The sequence below is a fragment of the Microtus oregoni genome, unplaced genomic scaffold (assembly GCF_018167655.1).
Source record: "Microtus oregoni isolate MIOR12 unplaced genomic scaffold, Mior012 000004F_ref0000308, whole genome shotgun sequence".
NCBI lineage: Eukaryota > Metazoa > Chordata > Mammalia > Rodentia > Cricetidae > Microtus > Microtus oregoni.
In genome coordinates, this window is record NW_024543063.1 from 32,240,456 (window position 1) to 32,266,816 (window position 26,361).

Below are 26,361 nucleotides of genomic sequence, written 5' to 3' on the forward strand. Positions count from 1 at the left end.
AGAAACTTTGGAGTCTTCCCAGGAACGGTATGAGCGTGGTGCTGTCAGTCAGTAAGGACAACTCCACTGGCGTGACTCTTTGGAACTGCTTTCTCTGCAGAGGCATGGCCCTTTCCACAGAGCATTCTCCCAGGACCCCTGGGGTTGCACCGTCTGGAGCCTAAGCATTCAAAGAGGGCGGGGTGGAGTGACCTTGCCTTAGACGGCTCCACCATAAAATGGGAGCCAGCTGCCCCAAGGGGTACCCACAGCTCTTGCTCCCTAGCAGTGAGGGCCAGAGCAGGAATTCCCTGGTAGCATGGACCTAGAAATGAGTAAGCTTCCCAGTACCCATCCTGGGAATGGGCAACCTGCAGACATCCTCTCATGGTGCAAGCACACTGAGCCTCTGTGGCCATAAATACACTTTATTTCATTAGAAATGCATAATTACACTGTGGAGCACTCCCCTAGCAGCGGGTCCGCAGGGCTCCAGCATCGGCAGCTGGCTCCAACACCTACGTCGGGACCCTGGAGGGAGCACACGGCCAAGGCTTCTGCTACTCCACAGTTGTGTTTCTGTTGTGTGTGGTTTGGGTTTTTTTTTTTTTTTCCATTTTCTTTTTTGTTATAAACACCATAGCAAATTAAAAAAAGCTGTTTAAACAAAATATTGTAGTTCTTGTTTTTCTGAATGTACTCAACACGTTCTGCACTATGCTTCTCCTCCAGAGACCAGCAGTGGGACTCAATCCTGAGGCGCCTTCCAGCAGGAGGTGGTCAGGACCCTTCCCCAGGAGGAGGAGCTCTCTTGTGCCCTGCAGGATCCGCAGTTACCCTGCTGCCGCAGAAGAGCAGGGCACAGGGAGGATCAGTGAGCAGCTGTGGGGTGGGGCTCCTACAGCGCCAGGTCTCACTGGATCTGGATGGCTCCATGCTCAAGCTGCATTTCGGGCTGCAGAGTAGGCTGCAACGCTTCAGCCGTCTGCAAGGCAGGGGACAAAAGAAAGCTGTTCTAGAAAAACACAGCAGCACATTGTGTCAGCAAGCTACTTGTTTGTTAGCAGAACCACAACTTCACATACAAGCAGAAAACACACACATGTCAGAAGCTCCATGTGTGTCAGTCGACCCCTGGCCTGATGGGAAACAAGCAGACCTCACACCTGCCCAGGAGAACGTGGGCTACTGGGGCCAGACTGCTGCCAACTTTCCACCCTTACCTCAAGGTGCCCAGAGAAACAACTTGGATTAGCCACGCCAAGTTCCTAACCCAACATATTTGCCTAGAATTTCAGGGTCACACTGACTTCCTACAGAAACTGCCCCAGTGTTCTAAAGGGGCATCTTGGGACAGCTTAAAGACAGTCATGTCAGTGATGTACATTAGAAAAACTATGCAGTCACCCTTTCAAGGTGCGAACTTGAACCCTGGAATGAGTCACTGATCTTCCATCTCAGCCGAACTGCAGGGGCACTGAAGGGTAAGTTCCCTGGGCTTTGACGCTAAGTCAGGAACAGGGTCTGCACCACATGAGGCAGAAGTCTCACAGCTCCATCCCCACAGCACTGGCACCCGACAGCTCTTACTGTCTCTGGTTTGTAAAGACAAAAGACTTAACATACTGTCTCCTTTAAGAAGGGAGGAGAGGAGCTGGGTGCAGTGGCGCACACCTTTAGTTCCTGTACTCAGGGGGCAGAGGCAGGCAGATCTCTGTGAGTTCAAGGCCAGCCTGGTCTACATAGTGAGGCCTTGTCTTGGAAGGAAAAAAGATGGTTTGTTTCCTCTCCCCAATGGTGACGGCATGGCTGAGACTGTGTTCAGCTCACTTCTTTAAAAAACTAAATAAATAAACAGAAAAGGGAGGAGAGGAAGAGGATTACAGTCCGAGAGGAAGGCTCTGGACTGCAGGAGCCTTCTATGAAGCTCTGTGCTCAGGAGGCAGAAGAGACCCTGCAGCTTTATCAGAAGTTTGCACAAGTGAGATCAAGTGGGAATCTGTGTGTCGGGCTGAAGGGAGGAGTCTCTTGAGGCTTGACAGGGATTATGGCTAAGGCCTACAGACTGGGAGGCCTTCACCTTGGCCCAAGTTCCTTCTCTGAGAACCTGGAAGAGGCATTCCTAGGCTTTCAGGGAAGAAACCCCACAGTGCCCTCTCCTAGGATGCCTGGTCTGGCAGCTCCATAAGCCCTACCAATTCCTGAGGCAAACAGGCCTCAACAGCTCCTGGAAGAAGTAAAATCATGATCGACCTACGACCAAGGCCTGTCTCTTAGGCCTGGGGGACCAGAAACTTCTGTGAAAGACTACACCAGGCCCATAGCACACCAAGGAAGAAGGCCCTGCCAGAGTCAGCTGGAGGTAGACAGAGGAAGGCAGGAGACTTGGGCACATGACGCAGACTCAGACTGTGTGAGCCTTCTGTCCCCCTACCACTGGCACCTATCCCGCTGGACTGAGATCACATGAACTCATAGCTTCTGGCCTGTGGGATGATCTGCCTGGCAGAGGACTGTGACCTTCAACAGAAGGGGCAATGAGTTCACAGGAAACAGAAGTCCTGACTCTCGGCACCTCCAGGAGAGGCTCTGCGGAAAGGGGGGGAGGGGGGGAGGGCAAGGCAGAGCAGGGCTTTGGTCTAGTTTTAAATCTAGATAAACATTTCCAGACAGGTATCTCAGGTAAGACACTACAAACTGCCTTCACATCATGATTTCAGGAGTTTAGAGTTAACAGAAGACCCACACCTGAGTTGGACCTGTGTGCCTCCCTTCAAGGAAGGGTTCCTACCTAGAGGAATAACAGACACAGCCAAGGGCAGCATCTACTAGGGATGCTTATGGAACTGTGCCTAGGAGGGACAGAGGACTCACCTGTGCTGTAGTTGTGTGGTCGCTCACAGGTGCCAGCTGGACGTACTGAACCTGAATGTCACTGCCCTGGAGAGGCGACCCATCTACTCCTGTAGCAGCAGGGTCCGAAGAGGCCACGGCTATGAGCTGAGCACCCTGCAATACCTGGGGTGGGGGACAAAGCCAGGCTGGTCAGTGTAGCTTGGGTCAGCCGACCCCCATTCTCTTCTGGTCCAGAAGCAGCAGGAGGCCCCAGGCCCACAGCGTGGATTTAAGTGCAATGTAGCCTCACTGCCCACTGCAGAGAGACACCTGGTTAAGTGAGTGTTGAGTTTTTGACTGCCATGAAATCTGCCACATCCACATACAGCCTTCTCGAAACATCCTTGTTACACACAGACATTAGTCTTTTAAAGCCTGTGTAAAAACAAAGAAGCTAAAACTTGAAAAGATCTGCCCAGAGAAAACTGCACAGGCTCTGAAGACAGCAGGAGAGTTTACCAAACCCCCGGGTGGTGCTTTAAATAGAAAACAAGGGGAGAAGGGAGGGCTGCAGACAGGGCTCAATGGTGCACTGCTTGTGTGCAAGCACGAGGACTTGAATTTGGACAGTCAGCATCCATGCACAAGTCACTGAAGAGCTGCGTTTGTCTATAACCCCCAGCAGGAAGACCGCTGGAGCTAACTCATCAGCCAGCCTAGTCAATACAGTGGGCTCCAGGTTCAGTGAGAAACCTCATCTCAGAGAAAAGCTGAATACAGATGAGGACACCAACATCCACCTCTGCACATGCAAGCCCAGGCACACACACCCACGCACGCACGCAAAGAAAAGAAAGAAGAGCTACACTATGGCAGGGAGACTGGAGGAGTGACCAGGCTCCTAGGGGGGGTGTGACCCAAGAGGACAAGACACCCAGGAGCAAATCACTACAGAACATAACCTTCCATCCTTTTAGCTGTTTCCTTCCATCATTCTGATCCTGGTTGACCAAGGACCCTGCCTCAGAATGGATCTGAAGGAGGGGACAGGTCTGGGGTGACTCCATTTATGGCTACCCTTCCTACTGGCTTACTTCCCACAAAGTCCACTTGGTGCTCACACAACTGGTCAGGTGGCTCTAGCGAGGCAATGCAAAGCCTCTGTCTGGTCATTCATAGTTGCCAGGAACCAAGGAGTCCTTCATCGGGGCTGTGTACTATTCTAGGAGGGAAGGCCAGAAGTCCCAGACATGAAACTCCAACAAGAATCACAACTGTCTATAGCAGAGACACCTTTGGCAAGATGGCACACCCATTCTGAAGAACAAAGAAGACAGTATGAGACATGGTTCCCTACAACCAGAGACAACAGTACAAACTAGCCCAGTGAACATCTAAGAAGAGCTGTACTTGTAGACAGTGCTGGCTTGTCTGTCAGGTAACATGTGCCTTTTTAAAGGACACGTGCCAGCCACGTAAGATCAGGGTGTTTTATGCTAATGAGGGTCTGCCACACCAAAATCAACTCAGCTGTCCCCTCAGAAACCCATGCTGGGTGCCACAGTGGCAGTGTCAGGAAGGGGGTCTTTCATAAGGGCCTGGCACCTAGTACTCCTCTGGGAGGTGGCCCACCTCCTCCTTGGAGAACACAGTGGCTGCTGGGCCCATCTCACTTCCAGTTTGATTCTGTTCACCTACAGAGGCCCTAAATGACTCTGCTCAGGGGGAGCCAAGAGACAACACAAACAGTGACAACCTAACTGGTCTCTGCACAGATCTGGCCCTCATGACCCACCTCTCTGGACCTGCCTTTATGTCAACATTTGGGGACAGGAGGATAGTTTCCTTGGCCTCACAGGAGCCACACATCCTGGTCAGCCACTCCGTGGGCCACGGTAACAGGCAGCAGGATGTGCAAAATGAGGGAAAAGCAGACCTTCAGCCCTCTCCAAATGCTCAAGGTCAGGCTAATTAAAAGGAAAAGGAGTGTGCAAACACACATCTGTATAACTGGTTTCCAGGCAAGTTCAAACTTCAACATAAACACTTGCTTGGTACTTTAACCAAAAGTACCTCAGCGCTGGCACATCTCACATGCCTGCCCTGGCACAGCTCCTGCACAATGCTACTGCACTCCCACCCTCTTCAGAGCGAAGCAGGGCAACAGGTGCTCAGTGCCCAATAGCAGGCTGACGGTAAACATACCTTCTTTTAGACAAAGCTTGGCCCCTTTCAGGGGCAAGCCTGAATAGAGTAAAACGATCGGGTTTCTCCAGAGTCACTGACAGAAACCTCGGGCTTCCTCCTTCCACTCTGACTTACAGTCGGGCTCATTATTCCTGCTCAGAACTACATTTCTCCAGCACTGTGCTTTGCTTCACTGGACCAAGCAGGTGAACTTAAAACAAAAGCAAGAACTTTATATTTAGGGGAAGAGCAGATGGAGTTCATGTTCTGGGGACAGCCTTTGGTGGTAGACCCCCACTGTGTGAGCTGTCCTTGACCTCTAATGGGCAGCCAGGGTAGCTCGGGACCTCACTTCCTCTGCATTTACTCACCCACAGTATCTCCTGTCCTCCCCACTCATCAGCTCTTGTGGATCTCAGTGGGTCCCGCATGCTCCTGTGCCAACGCTGTACCCCAACAAAACCATGCTCTGCAGAGGGGTGGACTATTCCCAAGCACATCTGGTCACAGGAGCTTCCTGCTCTGACTGCAGGAGCATGGGGCCAGGCAAAGAGGACAATATCTATGGCCCACTTGTGCCTGGCTGTCTCCCCTGCACTGCCCTAGGTCATCCAGTAGGGTACCCCAGCGAGAGACAAGGGGTGGCTCCCCATGTGTCCCTTGCACAGCAGAAGCAGCACGCCTCAGAAGGAAGGAAGGGACACTGACAACAGAACTGCTGCAACAGCAGCAGGACCCTGCTCTGTGGGCTGAGGGCTCCGGGCTCATCAGATGGGCCTGTTTTACTGGCCATTAATCAATCTATAAGTTTTATATCCCATCAATAGTTTCAAGTGTACCTGTACACATGTCTTCATACACATGTGCTCATGCATGTGCACATGCACGCATGTGCATATAAGGCATTTACCTGTTCACAGACACCTCATCAGCTCTGCTAAACCCCTAACATGCCCCTCCCCTATGGTGTCTCTGGCTACCAAAGCAAGTTCTTATCCTCAGGCCTCTGTAGGCATGGGCAATAACAGCTATGCGGCAGCCTCTGCAAACCCGGGCTCATAGTGTGTGGCATTGTCTAACTTGCTGTAGGTTCTCAAAGGGCCAGATACCTGTGGTAAGCAGGCCCCGCCTGCTGTCCAGGGCTCTAACCTGACCCTTCTTTTCATGGTCCCTGGAAAACATTGGTCAGGCCACCCACATCTCCCAACAAGAAACACTTACAAACCTGGATCATCTCATTTCCAGCAGGCAGATCAAGTGTGTCTCCTCCCAGAGGCCAAAGCTGGGAGGGATTAGCCTGGGCCACTGAGTCACCGCTGACAGGAATGGGATTCTGGCACAGGCCCCACGACTGGAAGAGATCAGAATGGGGGCTATAGGCTTGGCAGTGACTTGTCAAGCCACAGACCCCACCTTGTGGGGAAGAGGTAGGAAAAGGGGAAGGTGCTAGCACACTGTGGCTGCCTGGTTTTTATCTCCTGGGAACTCAGAAGCCAGGCCACTCTTGAAACCCCAAGTCAGGAGTTATAACATAAACAGTTTCCCCATCATGTTACACTTTTACAAATTCCTCCATAGTGAGTCTAAGGTAACTGTAGCTGCTTTTAATTATGGAACCTGTTTCCAGAAGGCTCTGCCTGTGTTCACTGCAACAAAGCAGCACCTTCCCTGCTCAGCACCCCAACAGTGCTGTCCTGCCAGCACTGCCAATAAAACCGCCTTCTATATGAAACAAGAGGCTGGTCAAATCTGAGGTGCTGTACTGTAAGAAAACATGAATTCACAATATTAAGACAAAGGTGTAACTTCATCAATCAACCAATTAATGGAAGCAAGATTCTCATCTGGAAAAAGTTTAGAAAGTTATGGCTTTCAAAGACTAGAGCTACCAGGCCTGACTTGCAAACTGTCTCCCAGTGAGAAGCGGTGGGATTGGACCCTGGCTATGGGAGCTGATTGTGTCTGTTTCAATTGTGGGGAAGAACTGGTGAGCTGTCACCTTGGCTGGCTGCTGTGAAGAAGAAACTTGAAGACCAAGATCGTGTCAAGGGTGCCATCACCATGCTCACAGGGAGGGCACTTGCCTGAGAAGGCCTGGTCATAACTGAACTGTCCAGTTCTGGCCATGTTTCTTAGGCCTGCTCCTGTGTGTCTCTGGTTCACACTCAGGACTTATCATTCTAGTGACCAGTTTTCATTCAGCAACAGGAGCAGACATGCACCTGCCTCCAGCACCAAAAGAGGGAAAGCTCCAAGGCACGTTCCGGGCAGTTACCAAAACAAGCACCTTTCAGCATTATTAGCATGATGGCTAATAATCCTAGCACTCAGCAGGGAGAAGCAGGAGATCAGGAGTTCAAAGTCAGTCTTGGCTACTTTAAGGGAGTTGGACGTCAGCCAGAGAGCTATATGAGACCACAACAACCCAAGTATGGTTTCACTGGAAATGCTGCTCCGGGTGAAGGGTGACAGCCATGAGGACTGACGCAGGAAAAGTCAGCTGGTGAGCATGGCTTGTTCATCCCAAGAGCTTCTTTGAAACACTGTAGCCTGAGCTAGCAGCCAGGGCAGGAAAAATGACATCTGTCATCTCTCCTTACAAAGGAGGCTGAGGAAGGTTCCAACAACAGCAGAACCCTTGCTCTGTGCCCGACACAGTAATGGTGACTCAAGCACCCAGCAGGTACCTACTACAGTGTTGGAAATGCGTGGTGCATGTGTTCAGCCCTGTTTAGAGCTCCCCCCACCCCCGCCCCGTCACAGCGCTGTGCAGAGTAGCGCGGGTGTACTGCAGTGAGCACAGGAAGGCCTGCTGCACCCCTGATCAACAGCGACCTGGTCTCTGGCATGTCCTGGCAGTGCTTCAAGAGGGCAGTGCGGCTGGAGGTTTGGCTTTAATGTTAATGGTTAATTTAATGATGAATGAGAACCGAAAGTCAACTCCCAGCTGCAGGATAGCAAAGATGAGCTTTTGTTGGGTGCCCAGGGTACATTTTGGCTGCCCAAGAAGACTGACGACTCAGTCTGTTCTGGGGAATCCTTGCTGTGGTAGGCAAGAGTCTGACAAGGCAGGTCACCACGGCATGGCACACGGCACATTTCCACTCTTCTCCCAATAATGAACTTTCGGGTCCTTCACTCTTCCTGCTCACTTTGCTGGACCAGAGCCCTGATCTGCAGGTTCTCCGAACAGGCTCTGGAATGTGGAGGTGTCTGACTGCAACGAAGTCAGAGCTGGGACCCAGGCCAACAGACAGACCCATCACTTCCATGCAGCCAACCTCCAGTGGACTTCCCAAGGGACAGCATAGACAGGCCAGAGACAGGATAGGGAGCAGGCATGTGCTATACTCTCAGCTTCACTGGTAGCGGCTCCCCTAACACATTTTTGAAGCAGTAACTTTTCAGACATATAGAAATGTGGCAGAGGGCACGAGTTCAGAGCAGGGCACTCAGAACAGGGAGCATTGTCCTTTGGAGCACACAGCATCTGGTTTTCCTCCATCCACTGCCAATACTGAAGCTCTACTTAAAACCCAACTGAGGTAATGCAAAACTGGTGCAAACCCTAAAATCATGCAAGAAGTCCCAGGACCTTTCAGCAGTACCTACATACGAAACTGAGTCCCACCAAGAATCTACTAGGAGGCAAAACCAAACTAAAACAAAGGGAAACAATTGTGCCAGGGTCAGACACTCACTCATGTTGATAAGTGTGTGGCCAGCCTGCCCACAACTGCAGAAAAAGCCCAAGAAGCCTCAACTTGTTTCTCTTACTCACTTTCTCCATCCAGACAAGGGTCTTTCCCCACCTCAAAGGGTGGATTTCTCCAGAACAATGAGGCGCTAAAGGACAACTATCCAATCACTGACTGCCCAGATTGCAACCATCCACAAACTTTCCAGATATATGAGACATTCCTATGACAAAAGTCAACTTATTCTGCATTGCTGCCCCTCTTCCATGTGTGTGTGTTGTGTGAGCACGTATGTTGTGTGCTCATGCATGTGCACACAAATGCACACATGCTTGCCTACATTCGCACACATTTACCAGCCAAAGATCAATGTGACTTGTTCTTCACCTTACTATACTGAGGTGAGATCTTTCATTGAGTCCGGGAACCGTTAATTCAGCAAGCCTAAATGGCCAGTAAGCTCCAGTTATCTGCCTCCCCAGGGCTGGAATCACAGATGTACACTGCCATCCCAGGCTTTTTTATGTGGGTGCCGAGGGTTGGAACCTAGGTCCTCATGTTTGTGTGGCAAGCACTTTACCAAGTGAGCCATCCCCCCGGCTAATAATAATTTTCTGGCCTCTGTTCTAGTTAAGGGTACTATTGCTATGATCAAACACCACAACCAAAAACAAGTTGGGGAGGGTTTACTTGGCTTACACTTCCACACTGTAGTCCATCGCTGAAGGAAATCAGGACAGGAACTCAAACAGGGATGGAACCTGGAGGCAGGAGCTGACGCAGAAGCCATGGAGGGGTGCTGCTACTGGTTTGCTTCCTCTGGCTTGCTCAGCCTGCTTTCTTACAGAACGCAGAACTACTAGTCCAAGGGCAGCACCACCCACAATGGGCTGGGCCCTCCCCCAAAAATCACTAATTAAGAAAATGCCTTACAGGCTTGTCTACAGCCTGATCTTATGATGATTCTAGCTGGCATCAAGTTGACATAAACTTAGCACAGTCATGTAGGCCTGCCTGGTCTTGAGACATGGACAAGAGGGTGCTGGGATTAAAGGCATTTGTACATGCTCAGCTACAGATCCTTTAAGTCCTCTAGGGGAATTCTACCAAACACATGTCCTTGAGTTCCTGTGTGTCTGTGTGTGTACTGCACGCATGTGGGTGCATGGGAGAGGGTGGTGGCACACACATGGTGAGGCCAGAGGAGAGCATCACATGTCCTCCTCCGTGGCTCTCTGTATCACTTCACTGAGATAGGGCCTCTCATCAGATGTGAATCTTGCTGCCTTCCTCCCTGGATTTGTACACAACAGAAATGACCCATTCCAGAGACAAGAGTTCAAGTTATAGAGTCACCCATTGAGGAAGCCATGTGCACTCTTCCTTCCTGTCCAAGGCTGGCAGATAAAAGTGCCAAAAGAGTGGGCAAGAGGAATGGGCACCTCATGAATAAGGGGTCTTGGAGCTGGAGGGAGCTGCATGAAAACACACAGGAAGAGCACCCTGCTGTGGGAGCAAGTCAAAGCCTAAGACTATATATAGTGGCTTTTTCTGAAGTGTATGTGGAGTATCTCAAATGTCAGAGGATCTCACAGCCCTCCTTGTCCTTCAGCCTAACAAAAACAAAAGAATCAAGATGCCTGGGACAGGAAAGACACTAGAACAGGATTGTGTGAGAAGCAATCGGGGAGCTTGGGGCCCCAGCTCAGTAACACCTGGGGCTACCTAGGTTGGCGCCATCCAGGCCTCTGGGCACTTAGCACAGATATTACCTTGTTTGTTATTCTGAGCTGCATTCTGCATGTTAGGAAACACAGCCCTACGCAGACTCATTTGCCCAAGTTCATAGGGCCAATAAAACCAAATGAACAGAGGAGGCCTTTAAGGCAGTGTCCCAGCCTGCTGTGCTCCATGGCTGGAACCACCACTTGCCTGTGACAGGTTCATTAGAAAAGAGCAAGGGGAATGATGGCACAGCAGATGGCGGCCACCCCCAAAGTGGGAAACATTCACACCAAATTCCCTCTCCTTCAGCATTTGTTATGAAAGAAAACAGCTTTAGGGCTAAGACACCTACTGATGGCTAGCCTTTCCCCACAGCATGCTCCCCAGCTCTTTGGAGTGGCCCGTTGAGAGCTCAGATTAGGGGCCTCTCTAAATCACCCCTAAACGAGATGGTACTGCAAGAACCAGTGTTTGGGAGCTGACCTGCTCCAGCTCACCATATGGCATGCAGGTACCAGGCCAGCCCAGCGGTCACTGGCTCTACTCCTTGCCTTGTGGGAATTCAGTACTCATTGCTTTTGTGAAACTGCTACCCCTCTTCCCTCTCGAGGACCCCATGCTCTTATTAGGCACATCACTATGACCTCCGTTTTCAACTGGAAATCCATGGATAACCAGACTTGCTGGTGCAGGCGCACACACACACACACACACACACACGCACACACGCACGCACACGCACACACACACACACACACACACACACACACACACAACACCCCAACTACTCAAGAGATTGGGCGAGGAAGGTCTTCCTGGACTACATGTTAAATCAAGTCCTGGGCTAGAGAATGAATTCAGGGCCAGCCTGTGCAATTTACTGAGATCCTGTCTCAAAATGAAAAACAAAATTAATCCTAACATTTGAGAGGTAGAGGTAGACGGATCGCTATGAGTTTCAGGCCAACCAGAATTACATAATGAGACCTTGTCTCAAATAAACAAAACAAAACCAAAACTCAAAAAGAGCCAGTTGCATACTTCAAAGTATATAACTCAGTGGTAGAGCACTTCCTAACAAGGGCAAGACTGCAGTATCCAGTTTCTTCCTCCCTCCCTCCCCCCCTTTCTTTCTTTCTTTCTTTCTTATTTTCTTCTTTTTTTGGTTTTTTGAGACAGGGTTTCACTGTTTAGCTCTGGCTGTCCTGGAACGCACTTGTAGACCAGGCTGGTCTCCAACTCAGAGATCCACCTACCTTTGCCTCCCGAGTGCTGGGATTAAAGGCGTATGTCACCACTGCCCGGCCCCAGTTTCTAGATAGATAGATAGATAGATAGATAGATAGATAGATAGATAGAGTTCATTTATACAGAGAGGCCCTGGCTTGTGGACCATCAGCTTTAGGGTGGAATGAGAGCGTGCCCGCATTACCACTGTTTTCCCCTTTGAGGATGTCACTCTGTGGGTAGGGAGGTACCATACCCTAGGATCAAACAAGATTTTTTTCTTCTTTTTGGAGATGACCTAAATGTTCTAAATTGGAATTAGAGAAGTGAGCACATGTGCATGTGTAAACGCTAACCTGCAACACTAGTGCAGGCTGCACTCCTCTCAAGGAAAAGGCTGAAAAGAACGGAGTGGAAGTGGAGCCTGTTTCCAGTGCTACCAGCAGCACCACTGCTAACATCCTGAAAGTGTGTTGTCCGGGCGGTGGTGGCGCACAGCTTTAATCCCAGCACTCAGAGGCAGAGGCAGGCGGATCTGTCAGTTTGAGGCCAGCCTGGTCTACAAGTGCTAGTTCCAGGACAGCAGGAGCTATATGCACAGAGAAACTCTGTTTTATAAAAAACCAAAACCTTTTCAAAAACAGAAAAAGCAAGAACTGTACTAAAAATGATAAAAATCAATCAAAAGTGATGCCGTGATTCCAGAGTCTGCCCTTCGCCTTGGCTGACTGGAGTCCCTTAAACAGAATGGAATGTGGGATGGAGGTGGGAACGGGGACAGCAGCAGTGCGGCCTGCCCTTGGGTATCTTTGGGATTGTTATGAATCCACATCACCTTATACAAATAACACAGCCCCTTGAAAGCCTCGGCTCTGGTGACCAGAGGCTGAGACCATAAATATGAGTGAGCATTCCTCCAAGTTATCTTTTTAAACATGTCACAACATACTTCCCAGCCACAGACTGTGCCCAGTTTCTCATGGGACTCTGCCCGACTTCAAAGGCTCTTTGGTGTCGCAAGCTGTAGGACACAGTACCAAGAAAACAAGAGCCCAAAGTAACATTCGAGCCTGAAACTTCCTTTTCCCTGCCCAGGTACAGCTCAGCAACAGGTCTCTGTCTTAGGCACACTTGGTCAAAAGTCTGTCTGTTGTGGGAGGTTTCTACTCTGTGTGAAGATGTATTGCTGTGATTGGTGTAATAAAAAGCTGAATGGCCAACAGCTAGGCAGGAGGTAGAGGGGGGGCATCCAACCAGAGAAAGAGAGACAAAGAGAAGATGGACCTAGGCCCTGGGAGAAGCCAGGAGACATGGAGAGGAAACAGGAGGTGCAAGACGGAAGACAGGTAAGGTCACATGATGGAAGGTAGAGCAGCATAAATGGGTTAATTTAAGTTATAAGCTCCAGTGGGGTAAACCTAAGCTAAGGTTGAACTTTCATATTAACAAGTCTCCATGTCATTATTTGTGAGATGGCAGCCCAAAGAAAACTCTGATTACATCTGTCTGTCCAATTTACACAGCAAGCTTCTGTCTGGAAGCATCCAGCCACCCCCATACTGCTAGGAATGCTCAGCTCCAGAGGACATGGAGTTTGCTCAGCTGGAGATGGGCACTTCAGAGATGTTCACAAGTTCGAGGATCACCTAGAACGAAGCCACCGGCGGTACTCCTGATACCTGTAATCAGAGAGGCCTGTGCCACCAGGCCTGGAACACAAGTTTGAGGGGTTTTGTTTTTTAAAGATTTATTTATTAAGAATGCAAGTGGTCTATCTGCATGTATGCCTGTACACCAGAAGAGGATCTGATAGATCTCACTAGAGATGGTTGTGAGCCACTATGTGGTTGTTGGGAACTGAACTCAAGACCTCTGGAAAAACAGCTAAGTCCTCTTAACTGCTGAGCCATCTCTCTAGACCCACATATCCAAGTTTTTATAAAGTTCCTTTTTAGTCTTTAAAAATTATGTGTAGGCCTGTGTATCTGTACGTGAGTATGAACATATGAATACAGGTGCCCAGAGGCCAGAAGAGGACATCAGATCCCCAGTGATGCAGGTACTGGTAACTGTGAGCCAGCCACATGACACAGAAGCTGGGAACACTGCAGAGCAGCAAGTGCTCTTAGCCAGCCCCAATAATGTTTAAACAGGGTTCTAATATAATTCAAGAATTATCTTCTGACTTATCAAGATGAAGAAAATATATTGATATTACAGCACAAATGTTATCTGTCTGAAAAACTGGAATATCTTAGACGACTAGGCTAAGCTGACAACAGGAGTCATCTATCAGTGGTTCACAGAGTGAGATGTGTCAGGACCAGTTCAGGAGCCAATGTGGAGAGGGTAGAGAAGAAAGTAAACACTACTGAAGCTATAGTGGAGCCCATGTTGCCTTGAGGAGCTAGTCTGTAGTACAGCCAGGGCTAAAAGAAGAAATCTTGTCTCAACAACAACAAAAATTAAATAAATAAATAAATAAATAAATAAATAAATAGAATAAGTAAGTAAATAAAAAGTCATAAAATATCTTCCAGAGCTTTTACAGCTGAGGACGATGTCCTATTAACACCCTTTCCACATACCTACAGGCAGCGCATGCAGTCAGGTTTCAGGAAAACATTCCAGCATTCACACCGGATAAAGGAAAACCTAAGACCAACTTGGAATAAAGGATCCAAGAGCCACAGGCTCAATCCTCTTATGGGCCCAGGAAGAGGACAGGTGACAGAGTTAACTGTCCCAAGCACAGGTCTGGTGACCTTAGCTCCACTGAGGATATCAAGGTGAATGGAGCATTTGTGCCTTCTGAACCATAAAAATGAAGCCATTCTGAGTAAGGTTACTGAACAGACTCGAGAACCGGCCAGATGATGAAATAAGGACAGAATCTCGGCAAGTGGGAAGCAAAGACCACTGGCGAATGGGCCTGCAGAAGACAGCTGCTTCATGAGCACAGCTGTAGGTTCCCACCAGAAGGCAAGCTGCCTCCAGGAGAGAAGAGGATGCCAGCAGTGCCCTCTGATGTGTGGTTCCGGATACAGAGACACTGGGAAGCAGGGAATGGGAAGAAAGTATGGGGTTCACACGTGGAAAGAATCAGATGTACAAGTTATTTCTCAGTGTGAGAAGTGATCAACATTGCAGCTTCTTGCTGGGAGGTTGCTTAGAGCAGAGTGGGAAGGGAATCATGGCTGGCAGCAGTGACTGGCTTTTGCGACACTGGGGACGGAGGCAGAACCAGGTGTCTGCCTTGGAAGCTCAGGCAGTGGCTCCTTCACAGCCTCACTGCCCCTGACTAGAAGCCTGTGGCTGTGGTCTAAGCTGCCATGCCTGGGGTTAGACACTGGGCTCTCTGCCCTCAGGTTAGGTGGAGAGGCCAAGGATAAGGCAGGCATTTCTGCCTGCCATCAGGCACAAGCATCATAAACCGTAAAAGCCCCTGTATTTTTTTTTTTCAATTCCAGGTGGAACTTTATTCATGGTAGAAACAGTGAGAAACTGAGGTAACAGGCTTTTCTTTCCTTGTCTATGAAAAGGTAAGATCTTCCCATGGGGAACCACCAACAAAACAAACGCAAAGCACAACATCATAAAGAGCAGAGAGAGGAACCAACTACAAGGCTGAAAACTCTTCAAGAGGAAGGATATGAGAACCAGCTTCTGCCACTTGCTCCCAACTGCACAAGCTTGGCAGAAATGAACAGGGTTCTCTTTAGCACAGGGAAGACACATGGGTCTTCCAGCACAGAGAATGCTAGTCTTAAAAAACAAGGAGCAGAGCCTTGTATGACGAGTGAGTTTTGAGTGTCTCCACAACTTCTTAAGCTGGATTATACAAACAGGAACACATCCTGACTATTCATAGGGACCCAGAGTGGAAACTAAACTTCCCAAAAACCCCACAAAAAACCCACAGAAGTACAAATCCCCACTGCCACCACCAGCTTCCCTGTAGCACTTCCCCCCTGGGCACCCACAGCCTGGGACATTTCACTAAGCACAGAAGTCCTTCCAGGTACAGCCAATAAAGAACTGCTCTCCTTATTCTCAGAAGAACCAAGCCTACCTTGTCCTACCTGTGCAAATGTCATCAGACTTTCATGGAAAGTTGCAGAAAGCAATGAACTTGGCGGGAGTTTCTTCTCTGGTGCAAAAGCTAACGTGAGAGCCCACAAAGCACAAGTGCAGGCCAGAGTCCACCTGCACGTACTCCTGGACACTTCACCGCAGCTGCCTCCTGCTGGATGCAAGCCCTCTCCCACCCTCACACCAGTGTCTCATGCTGAGGAACACAGGCTGTATGCAGGACATGGTGAGAAGGTGTGGATGGGGAAAGGTGAGCACTTACCTGTCCATCCTGGCCAACGTGATGGATCTGCAGATTGCCCTGCAAAGTAAAAAAAGGAGACAGAGTGAGAACTTCCCTACACTATTCAGAAATAACAAGGAAACCACTAAGTCTACAAAAACCCAACCCCTTTTAGCAATAAAACCCACGAAAATAAACCAAGTATTATAAGCTGAATCTTTTTTTTCTTGTATTAAAAGCACAAAAGTTTCAGTCTGTTCCCAACTCTGACTCACAAATAAAAATGTCTTTATTTTTCCTTTTTATTTTAAACAACTGTAGATTCACAAGGCATGTACACAGGAGCGCAGCATGGCCCACAAAAGGCAGGAAGCTACTCCCACCACTCTGGGCCTCCAGAGTCTCTTACAGATCGCATTTCACACCATCATCAATTGTAAAAGACATCCCAGTCACCCTACTGAGGCAAACAGACTCTCTCCTAGAGCGCTCTGCTGGAATGGCATTGGGTCCACACACTGAGCACATGACTGTGTGGCCTTCTGACCTCACAGGGTGACACCTGACTCACCTCACTGTCCTGTGTGATCTGCACCTGCTCTCCTTGAGGCACCTGGGCAATGTGGAGGTGACCCTGTGGGATCCGCAGCAAGAGAAGACACCAAGAAGCATCAGAGAAAAACAAACCAAAGGAAACAACAAGCACCTTCTGCCGACTTCATGACTATCTGCTCTCAGCCCAAGAGAGGGCAGGGCTGGCCAGCTTGGTGCAATGTATGCACAGCCTGAGCTCATCCCACAGTCTCTTAGGGAAATGTTCATCACATGATTTATGTGATCTGCTGAACTTTAAATGTTACTTAAAAACTAAGAATGTGGAGGGGTCACTGGGGTAAAGCTGGTAAGGATGGCAGGTGGGAAGGGTCACTTGTGAGCACTGCACTGAAGTGGAAACACTTCGTGTAAACAGTAACACATGTTGCTCCAAGTCTAGGGTCTGACTTCTATCAAAATCCTATGTGGAGCTGGAGAGATAGTTGAAGTCAAGAGCACTTGCTCTTGCAGAAAACCTGAGTTTAGTTCCCAGCACCTGTGGGGTGGCTCACAATACCCCAAAACCCGAGCTCCAGGGCATCTGAAGTCCTCTTTTGGCCTCCGTTGACACTCACATGCACAAATCCCCCCCCCACACACACACACGCATGCATATACATTAACTAAAACTAACTCTTTTTATTTTTTAAATCCTCTCTTAGCTCAGTCAAGGTCTTGCAGCAAAGAACCTGCTGCAGGTATTGAGCTGCTTCTGCTTCACTGTGCACACAGCCCTGTGCCAAAGGGATCTATTCCCAGTGCTCTCCCAGACTTCCCCACTGACCAGATGGCAGTTCCTGTTGATATCTAGTCAGTTACACAGATCAACAAGCCCGTGAAACCCACCACTTACAGTCACTATGTTTCCTTTAAAATAGCCCCACAACCAATGGACAAAAATACCAGAGTGTCCCCAGAGCTGCCCATAGAGCTCCTTGCTCTCCAGCAGTTTCTGAGGTGCATACTTCCTGTTCTGCCGCTTCCTACTGTGTGCTCAGAGTACGTACGCAGAAGACTCTGCCTAGCCTTTGTGCTGCCTATAGCTCAGAACACAGCACCCTGGCTGAGGCCTGCCTCTTCACTGAGATGAACCACAGGAGCTAGTGAATGTCCTGCAGGGATTTCTGTCACTAGGTTGCTCCGCAGCAGCCAACAGCCACGTGCAAGGTTGTCAGGCTGCTTCTCTAAATGAAGCAGCCTTTCACCTCAAACTATTGCCTGCTTTCTCCCCATGCCAACAACACTCCCTCGGCCCCCTCCCCCCACCGCCCCAGACACCTGTGTGAGAAGGTACGTACTACTTGCACCTGTCCATCCTCTCCAATCTGGTGGATCTGCACTTGCTGTGCATTGGCCAGGGCGTAGTGTAGAGCCTGGGGCTGGGACTGCTGCAGCTCACTGGCAGGTGGAGGGGTACCCATCATGGTCTCTGTGGAACACAGGAGCAGGTGTTAGTTAGGACCCTTAGGTACCACATACAGAGTGACACACAGTCATCTTGGCTTCCGAATGTCTCCCTCCCTCAGTTCCTGAAGAGGGAATGGACCTTGTTCCTAGTCTCGGGTCAGCACATCTCTGCTCTGCAGAGATGTCAACAGCAAGTCAGGGGGAACTGAGGTTTGTAGCCGAGGCAAGCATTGCTAAGATTCAAGGTCTGTCCACAGATATGATCACAGGACTATGCTTCAATCAAATTGCATCTACAACACATTTTATTTCTTATGTTTAATTAAAGTAAAGCACATTTGGTTTGATATATGGTGTGCTATTTTAATTGTAATACAAACTATAATGACTTTTCTTCCAGTACTGGAGACTGAGTGTAAGACGTCCGCATGCTACACGTGTGTTCAGACACTGAGCACACCTCAGCTCCAACTGTAATGACACCACAAGCACAATTTCCTGAAACAGGATATTAGGGCTTAGTTTTTTTTTTTTTTTTTTTTTTAGTTTTTCGAGACAGGGTTTCTCTGTGGCTTTGGAGCCTGTCCTGGAACTCGCTCTGTAGACCAGGCTGGTCTCGAACTCACAGAGATCCGCCTGCCTCTGCCTCCCGAGTGCTGGGATTAAAGGCGTGCGCCACCATCGCCCGGCTAGGGCTTAGTTTTGGTTTTTTTTTTCAATGCAGTTCCACGGCAGAGGTTTGTGGTAACTGGTCAGAACAAGCCTGCTGGGCAAACAGTGTAACGCCCTGAGCCTTAAGAAAGTGGACTGACATTACAAAGGATGTGAAGCAGACTCTAAAGAAAAGCTCAGCGTCCTTTCCACAGCAGCATCAGACTGCCATGTGGTTTTAAAAGCACCATGACACCAATTAAATCTGTGGATTCACACACACGTACAGGCAGAAGATGGAAGACACAGCTCAATGGTAGCATGAGGTCCAGGGGCTCATCCCTAGCACTACCAAACAAACAAACTAGCTAGCTGTCTTGGTTACTTTTCTATTGCTGAAGAGCCACCATAACTAAAGCAACGAGTAAGAGAAAACATTTAATTGGGGGCTTGCTTGCAGTTTCAGAAGATGAGTCTATGACCATCAGGGAGCAAGGCAAGCAGGCAAACAAGACATTGGAGATAAGAGCTTACATCTGAGCCACAAAAACAAGGCAGAGAGAAAGAGACTGGGCCCAGCATGAGCTTTAAAAACCTCAAAGCCCACCCCAACTGACCCATCTCCTCCAACAAGGCGACTTTTAATCCTTCCCAAAACAGTAGACCAACTAGGACCCAAGCATTCAAATACAGGAGCCTATGGGGGCCATTCTCATTCAAACAACCACGCTATCCTTGGCACAAAACTCATACAGGGCCAGTGAGAAGGCTCAGTAGGCACCTGTCACCAAGATTGCTAATCTGAGTTTAATCCTCAAAATCCAAACAGAAGGAGCGAACCTATTCTGGCAAGATGTTCTCTGCCCTCCACTCACGTGCAAGTCACATGTGCTCTCACTACCACACCTACCCGACACACACACACACACACACACACACACACACACGGGGCATGCACGTGAAAATACACATACAAAGTAAACAAAATGAAATAAAAGATGAAAGCTTATCTACATAAATATTTTAAGGAAAAGAAAAGAAATTATTTTGCAGTATTGTATGGTGGTCCCTTGTCTCTCCACTAACAAGTCTAAGGTAACAAGGCAACCCAGCTGGAATCAATACCAATTCCAAATTAACAGGATTCTGGCTTAATTACATTTTACCATCACCAAAATAGCCTTGAAGACCAGAATAGCTTTGCTAAGCCAACAGCAGATGCAGACAGAACAATGACGAAGATTCCAGAAGTCCCTTTCCTAACCACCCACCCTGTTTAATCAGATCTAGGCCAAGAATGTGGCGTGTAAGTAAGAACAGACAGATGTCTCATCAGTTTACAAAGCAGGGCACTGTCACAAGACCCCATGGATGCTGAGTGGTCAGAAGAGCCGAAACCCAGGCTCTCTTCTGAAAGCAATGGCCAAACCAGTCATGGCCTGAAACTATATCTACTATATCAGAGGCAGCTCTGAGCTCGCCCCAAAGCCACAGGAAGAAGGTTACAATTAACTATGCCTCACACACCCCCATCCCCATGAACAGCATCCTCCGAGCCACAGGTTCTTTTCTGCTCCAAACACAAAGAGCACAGAACAGGGCTGGCACTGCTCTCACTCTAACAACGTCCACTGGCAGGAGGACAGAGACCACAGGTCAAGCAGAACAAAGAACAGCCACCTGGCAGAGCCTTCTGGGAACGATGCCTCGGTCAGACCAGCACACATACTACAGGGCATGTCCATTCCCCAACAGTCACCCTGGGAGGGGGGCACTGACAGCTGGCAGAGCTTCTCAAACATGACATTCCTGGGGACCTGCCCAGATTTTGGGCACTTAATACACTCCACAGTGGCTGGCTGCCCACACAAGAAGCCAGCATTCATAGCATCTTAGAGAAATGCTAATATGTTCATAAACGGAACAGCAATAGGTAGTAAAGAAAATAGCTACCAGTGAAAAAGAAAAAAATTAAAAATTAGAAAAACGGAATATAAATATCATCATGCTAAGCCACTGTCGAGCAGTAGAAAGAAATACAAGTAACTAGAAGAGCTCAACCACTAACAAGTAAATAAGCCTGACAATGACTAGAGCAGGAGCCACAGAAACAGGCACATGCATTGAGTCTTAATCAGGCTTGCCAGCAAAGGGGGTGCCGGTGGCTGCGGGTTAGAAATGTGAAGCTTCAGACCACTCCACTCTACCTGAATTAGCATATGATTCCAAAACAGCACACCTCCACCTGACAACCTGAGCACCTGTGGAGGGAATGCTCTAATGGCTGGGATATGTATGAATGGAGCCGACCTGCTTTTTCTATGCCAATCTCTTGGTGCCCACACTTCTGAAGGCAGTCCAACTCACCAATGCCACCACTCCTCAGCTCCTTCATGTACACTATCAAACGCTGTACGGTTGGAGTGTCTCATCCTTTTGCTCAAGTTCCACTGTCACCACAAACATTGATTCCTGACAGCTCTCACACTGCCCTGTGGCCATGGGTCAGACCATCACTGCGGTGGCTGAGGCAATGCGGACAGTGCCCTGTCCAGCGGCACAAGTACCAGGGCTCAGCATGCATCTGAATGCAGCCATGGGGCCTCCAGGCTCACTTTTCTGGACTGTACATGTACCTGGCAGGCTCTCTGAGCACGTGTACTGCTACAGAACTGTCTCTTTCCACCCACCCTGTGCTCGTCACTAAGTTGGCAATACAGGCCATGACATCACACTATGTCAGATTCGGGGTGAGACCTGGCTCACTGGGAACCTGTCTAATAAGCTCTGCTTGATTGTAATTCCTTTCAAGTCCTAGCTAAACAGCCAGTTTCAACAGCATGAATACCTAGCAACTGCTCCTTCATGTTTCCTCTCTAACTCTGCTTGACAATTTTTTGAAACTCATTTCTTTCCTTGGTGCTACATCTCTGTTCCTCTTTGAAGCCCTTGAGCACAACTTTAACAACATTTTAGTGACGTGGGCTGTTAATTCCAGACTGGGCCTCCTTAGACACTAGGTTTTTTGTTGGTTGGTTGGTTGGTTGGTTGGTTGGTTAGCTGGATCTGGGTTTTGTTTGCTTTCTGTTTTGGTCATAGGTCACATTTTCCTGTTTCTTGGTACCGTATCCGAGATCTTGTAAATGTTCCCAGATTAGGTGTCTGGATTTTGTCTTCCTATTAAAGTGCTGATACCTGTGAGCCCAGTGAAATCTTTTCAGGTTGTCTTTAAGTTCTGGCTTTACATGGTTGGAGGGATGGCTCAGCGGCTAAGAGTGCTGGCTGCTCTTTCAGAGGACCTGGGTTCAGTTCCAGCACCCACATGGTGGCTCCCAACCATCCATAATTCCCAGTTCCAGGGGATCTGATGCCGTGGGGAAATGGTCTTGTATTGTTTTAAAAGAATACTGATTGGCCAGTAGCCAGGCAGAAAGTACAGGTGGGGTGACAAGAACAGGAGAATTCTGGGACGAGCAAAGAGTCAGCCTGCAGTTATCATCCAGACACAGGTGAAGCAGGATGAGAATGCCTTGATGATAAGAGGTACCAAGCCATATGGCTAACACAGACAAGAATTATGGGTTAATGTAAGGTGTAAGAGTTAATAAGAAGCCTGGGCTAATAGGCCAACTAGTTTATAATTAATGTAAGCCTCTGTGTGTTTCTCTGGGATTGATCGGCTGCAGGACCAGGTGGGACAGAAACCTCTGGCAACAATCTGATGTGCTCTTCTGACCTCCTCCCTCTAGCACCAGACAAGCATATGCTGCATAGACTTACATACAGGCAAGAGACAATACACATACACACACACAAATAAACAAACAAACAAATCTTTTTTAAAAAAAAGTTTTGTCTTTACTCTGGGAAGAGCCCAGCCACGGCCTTCTAGCTCTCTCAAAAGTTGGACCTGTATTCACGGCTTTTTGCTCTGGCTGGTGGGCATGTAGACACCTGTTCCACCCAATGGCAGCTTGGGTAAATTGGCTAAGATGTCCAGCTGCTATACATGGCAGGCATGGGAAACCAGCAAGAATCCAAGGGGACTCTGTGTGACTTGAAACCTCACTTCTAGTTTCACCAGATTCACTACTTGGGCTCTCCCAGCACGAGTCTGCCTCCTCAACTCCTAATTCAGCTGTGCACTACCCAAAAGCCCCTTGCTGCTCCACATTCCAAACTGTGCCTTGGGAGGCATGCTGACTGAGGACAGCCATGCCAGCTTCCTGCTCTTGGGGCCACAGACCTAGGCTTTCTTGTCTGTACAGCAACTTTCTATAACAAGGTTCACCCCAGTGCCCAATTCTACAACCCAATGAAAGTAGAATCTCCTAAACTTTAAACTATCACACGTATGCAGAGCTCATGGACAATAACACGGGAGCCACAGTAAGACAGACAGAACTGATAAGCCACTGCCAGAGCTGCCACCATGAAGGTGCCATTGTTCAAGTAAGAAAGGAGCAAACCACAACCAATGTGGGTTGAGAGCAATCAAGAGTTACTCATAAGATGCATTTGACCCATTCAACAACTACTATGTGATACACACACATGCACAAGCACACAGCCTCAGCCAGATATAACTTCACCAAACACAGTCCACCCATGCCTAGAGGCTCCCTCAGGTTCCCAGGATAGAACTCAAAACTCCTCATTCTACATGGGAACAATGTGTGTGGCCCACACAGCTGCCACCTTAGGAACCTTGGCAACAGCTAGAGCCAAGTATCTGATAACCACCAAAATAAGGGAGGAAGAGCACTTTTTGGAAGATGGTCAGGGAGGGCTCCAGGTAAGCAGCTTTGTAGCCTCCAAAACAAAGTCCCTGGACAAAGCCTGTACTGAGAGGGAGCCCTGCCAGCCCCTGCCCACTGCTGCTCTGGGTCCTGAGCCAACCCCAAACAGGACTCAGCTTTCAGGAGCACTGCTAACGCCAAGAAAGCTGTGAAAAAGAGGCTAAAAGACTGTTTTAGGTGAGGACAGAGCCCAGTGCAAAGTACCAGAGCCAAGACTGCTAGACGCCCTTGGGCACAGCCCTAGCACTAGAGAGAAGAGAGGAGGCCCATGGGCAGAGCTTGGAGAATCTGTCTCGGGGATCTTGAGGACAAGCCTGAGTCTACAACCTCAGACTAAGACTCAAGAGCATAATGTGGCCATCCACCCTCACCTACAGCCACTCGGAAAGCAACAGTAATTACTACTAAGGTTGCAAGACACTCAGGAGATGAATAGCCAGACAGCACAAGGAAGGTCACACACAAATTCTTCCTGCAGGACCTACAGGGGAAAATAAGCAAGCCTCACACTGAGTGGGGCCAGAGCTGCCGAGCTCCTGCATGAGAACAAAGGCTTCAGGGCAGCCTTCTTCTGAGCATACCTGAGGCACTGTATGAGGATGAGGACGGCGTCCTCCGGGAGAAGCTCTTGACCGCCAGGCTCTGGCCTCGCTGTTTCCGCCGCCATGCTGTACGGCACTTGGAGTCAATGCTCTGCTTGATCCGATACCAGTCAGATTCCGTGATTCCAAATTTATAGAAGAGGTGACCTAAAAAAGAACATGTCCCAGATAAAAAGCTATCAGATGCAGGCTTGACCTGGGCTCCCCTCTTGAGAGCTGAGTGCTGCAAACAGACCTAGCTGACTTGCTGGCCTACTCCTGGAAGGCTGATTTTCTTCCAGAATTCAAGTCAGAAAATCTAACTGCATCAGGAAAGAGTCATTCAGGTCACTGGGTCTGCAGGGCCAGACGCAAATACTTGTCACTCTTCTTATTATCTAACTACGAAATAACCCAACTTCACCCCAACACCAAGGGGACTCCGTTTCTCCAGGCTCCAGGCTCCGCGGCCCCCAACTTCTCTTCCCCTAAATTCACAAGACAGCACACACCACCCTAACTGCCTAGGGGATCAAATGGAGACTTTCACACTGTGCACACACCACCCAACTGCCTAGGGGATCAAATGGAGACTTCGCACCATGCACACACCACCCAACTGCCTAGGGGATCAAATGGAGACTTCGCACCATGCACACACCACCCGACTGCCTAGGGGATCAAATGGAGACCTCGCTCCGTGCACATACCACCCGACTGCCTAGGGGATCAAATGGAGACTTCGCACCATGCACACACCACGCGACTGCCTAGGGGATCAAATGGAGACTTCGCACATTACTCCTGCTAGAGCTGTAGTCCCGCCCACCCACCTCTGCCCAGACCAGTCAACAGTACTCTGTCCTCCCTCCTAATCCAAACCTCCCCTCGGCACAGCGTGCCTGCTTTCCAGAACACCCATCACTTCCCTGGACTGTAATACATGAACATGTTGTAACTCCTTCTCCCTTGTAAATGCAGGGAACTTGGTTTTGCTCCTGTGCTGTAACTCAGCAAACACTGGTTATCTGTGCAGTGAGCAGCCGTTATCTGGAGCTATTTGGCCAGTGCTCCTTGTCAGATGCTTGCTCCTGTGTTCTTACCAGGCTGTCTCCCAGAACACAAGTTCCTTGAGCACAGCAACTATTTACTCCCTGGAGTACTACCCACAACCCACCAGTGGAGGATGGAGGGGAAGCCATGCACACCCACTGGGACCCAGACTGCTGATCCTTATGTGTACAAAGCACACCAGGAGCATCACTGAACAGCATGCAGATACTATCACTCAACAATCAGGAGATCACAGACACAGAAGGCCACCAGAAACAGATGACATAAGAGATGATAGACTATCCTAAGTCTGGCTCCGTATCTCACTAGTCCATGTGACACCCCTCCCTTTTTTCTTTTTAGAACTTTTTTTTTTGTATTGCTACTTCTTGGACTTTGCCAATTAAAAAGAGTATATGTATATGCATGCATGTGCACAAATGTTCCTGTGCATGTGCACTTGAGTAGAGATGCCCATAGAAAGGTCAGAGTCACTGGCTCTCCTAGAGCTGGAGCTACAGACAGTTGTGAATCACAATTGTGGGAGCTGGGAACCAAGCTCAGGTCTTCTGAAAGAGCAGTAAGAGCTCTTAACCACTGGACCATGTTTCCAGCCCATGGCCCTTTCTTATACCCAATGGCAGCAGTGGTGGTGAATGACACAAGACATCTCTTCAACAGTGACCTCTGTAGCTGGTTCATGCAACTTCACTGATTAACAGGAAAAATTTAAAACTATAATAATAATAAAAATTCTAAGTTGGAAAATTTCCTGTTTTGACTATTAAAGCCACTGAATTTGGATCATATCTGAGAGCTAAGTTACCACACAAACTCTAAAACTGTTCCTATAGATACAAAATATAAGAGAGAATGAAAATAAAGTCTTTAAATGCTATATTACGCATCAGGCATTAGGAAATGCCTTGACTCTTCTGTGAGCACATGATCAGGAAACAGCGACAGCCACATCTGTGATCTGGAAGGAGGCTGGACTGCGGAGAACACCACATGGGACCACTTTCCACCCTTTCTCACGAAAGGGAATCTAGGTGTGAGCTGGAGCGCTAGTCTCCTAAGCAGACATAGAGTTAGTATTTGATAAATCACTGAGCAATTACACATGCTGCGTGTAGCTTTAAGTATGGGTAAAGGACTGAGGCACACACTGGTTACCTGGCCCCAGTCACACTCACCACAGAACCCACTATTGACCAATTACTTTATTTGATGCACATCTGACAGCTTCATGAAATAAGAATGTCATTGTCCTGGTGACCATTTAGAAGCAAAAACTAGGAACAGGAAAG

The 26,361-nt window shown here is 48.8% G+C and overlaps 1 protein-coding gene across 13 annotated transcripts in view; it reads right to left on the minus strand.

Moving 5' to 3' along the window:
* Positions 1 to 389: 389 nt before the first annotated feature.
* LOC121447442 (BTG3 associated nuclear protein) overlaps positions 390 to 26,361 on the minus strand; it is a 75,108-nt gene continuing 49,136 nt past the window's right edge. For 5 of the 13 annotated variants that reach the window (XM_041650686.1, XM_041650680.1, XM_041650683.1 and 2 more), the window contains 7 exons: positions 23,999 to 24,166; positions 17,859 to 17,989; positions 16,538 to 16,609; positions 16,006 to 16,044; positions 6,227 to 6,352; positions 2,854 to 2,997; positions 390 to 964 (listed from right to left, as the gene is read on the minus strand). In XM_041650686.1, coding sequence (XP_041506620.1) covers positions 893 to 964; positions 2,854 to 2,997; positions 6,227 to 6,352; positions 16,006 to 16,044; positions 16,538 to 16,609; positions 17,859 to 17,989; positions 23,999 to 24,166 — 752 coding nt within the window. In that variant the 3' untranslated portion in view covers positions 390 to 892. The remainder of the gene's footprint in view (positions 965 to 2,853; positions 2,998 to 6,226; positions 6,353 to 16,005; positions 16,045 to 16,537; positions 16,610 to 17,858; positions 17,990 to 23,998; positions 24,167 to 26,361) is intronic. The other 8 variants (XM_041650691.1, XM_041650689.1, XM_041650690.1 and 5 more) reach the window with 3 other exon arrangements.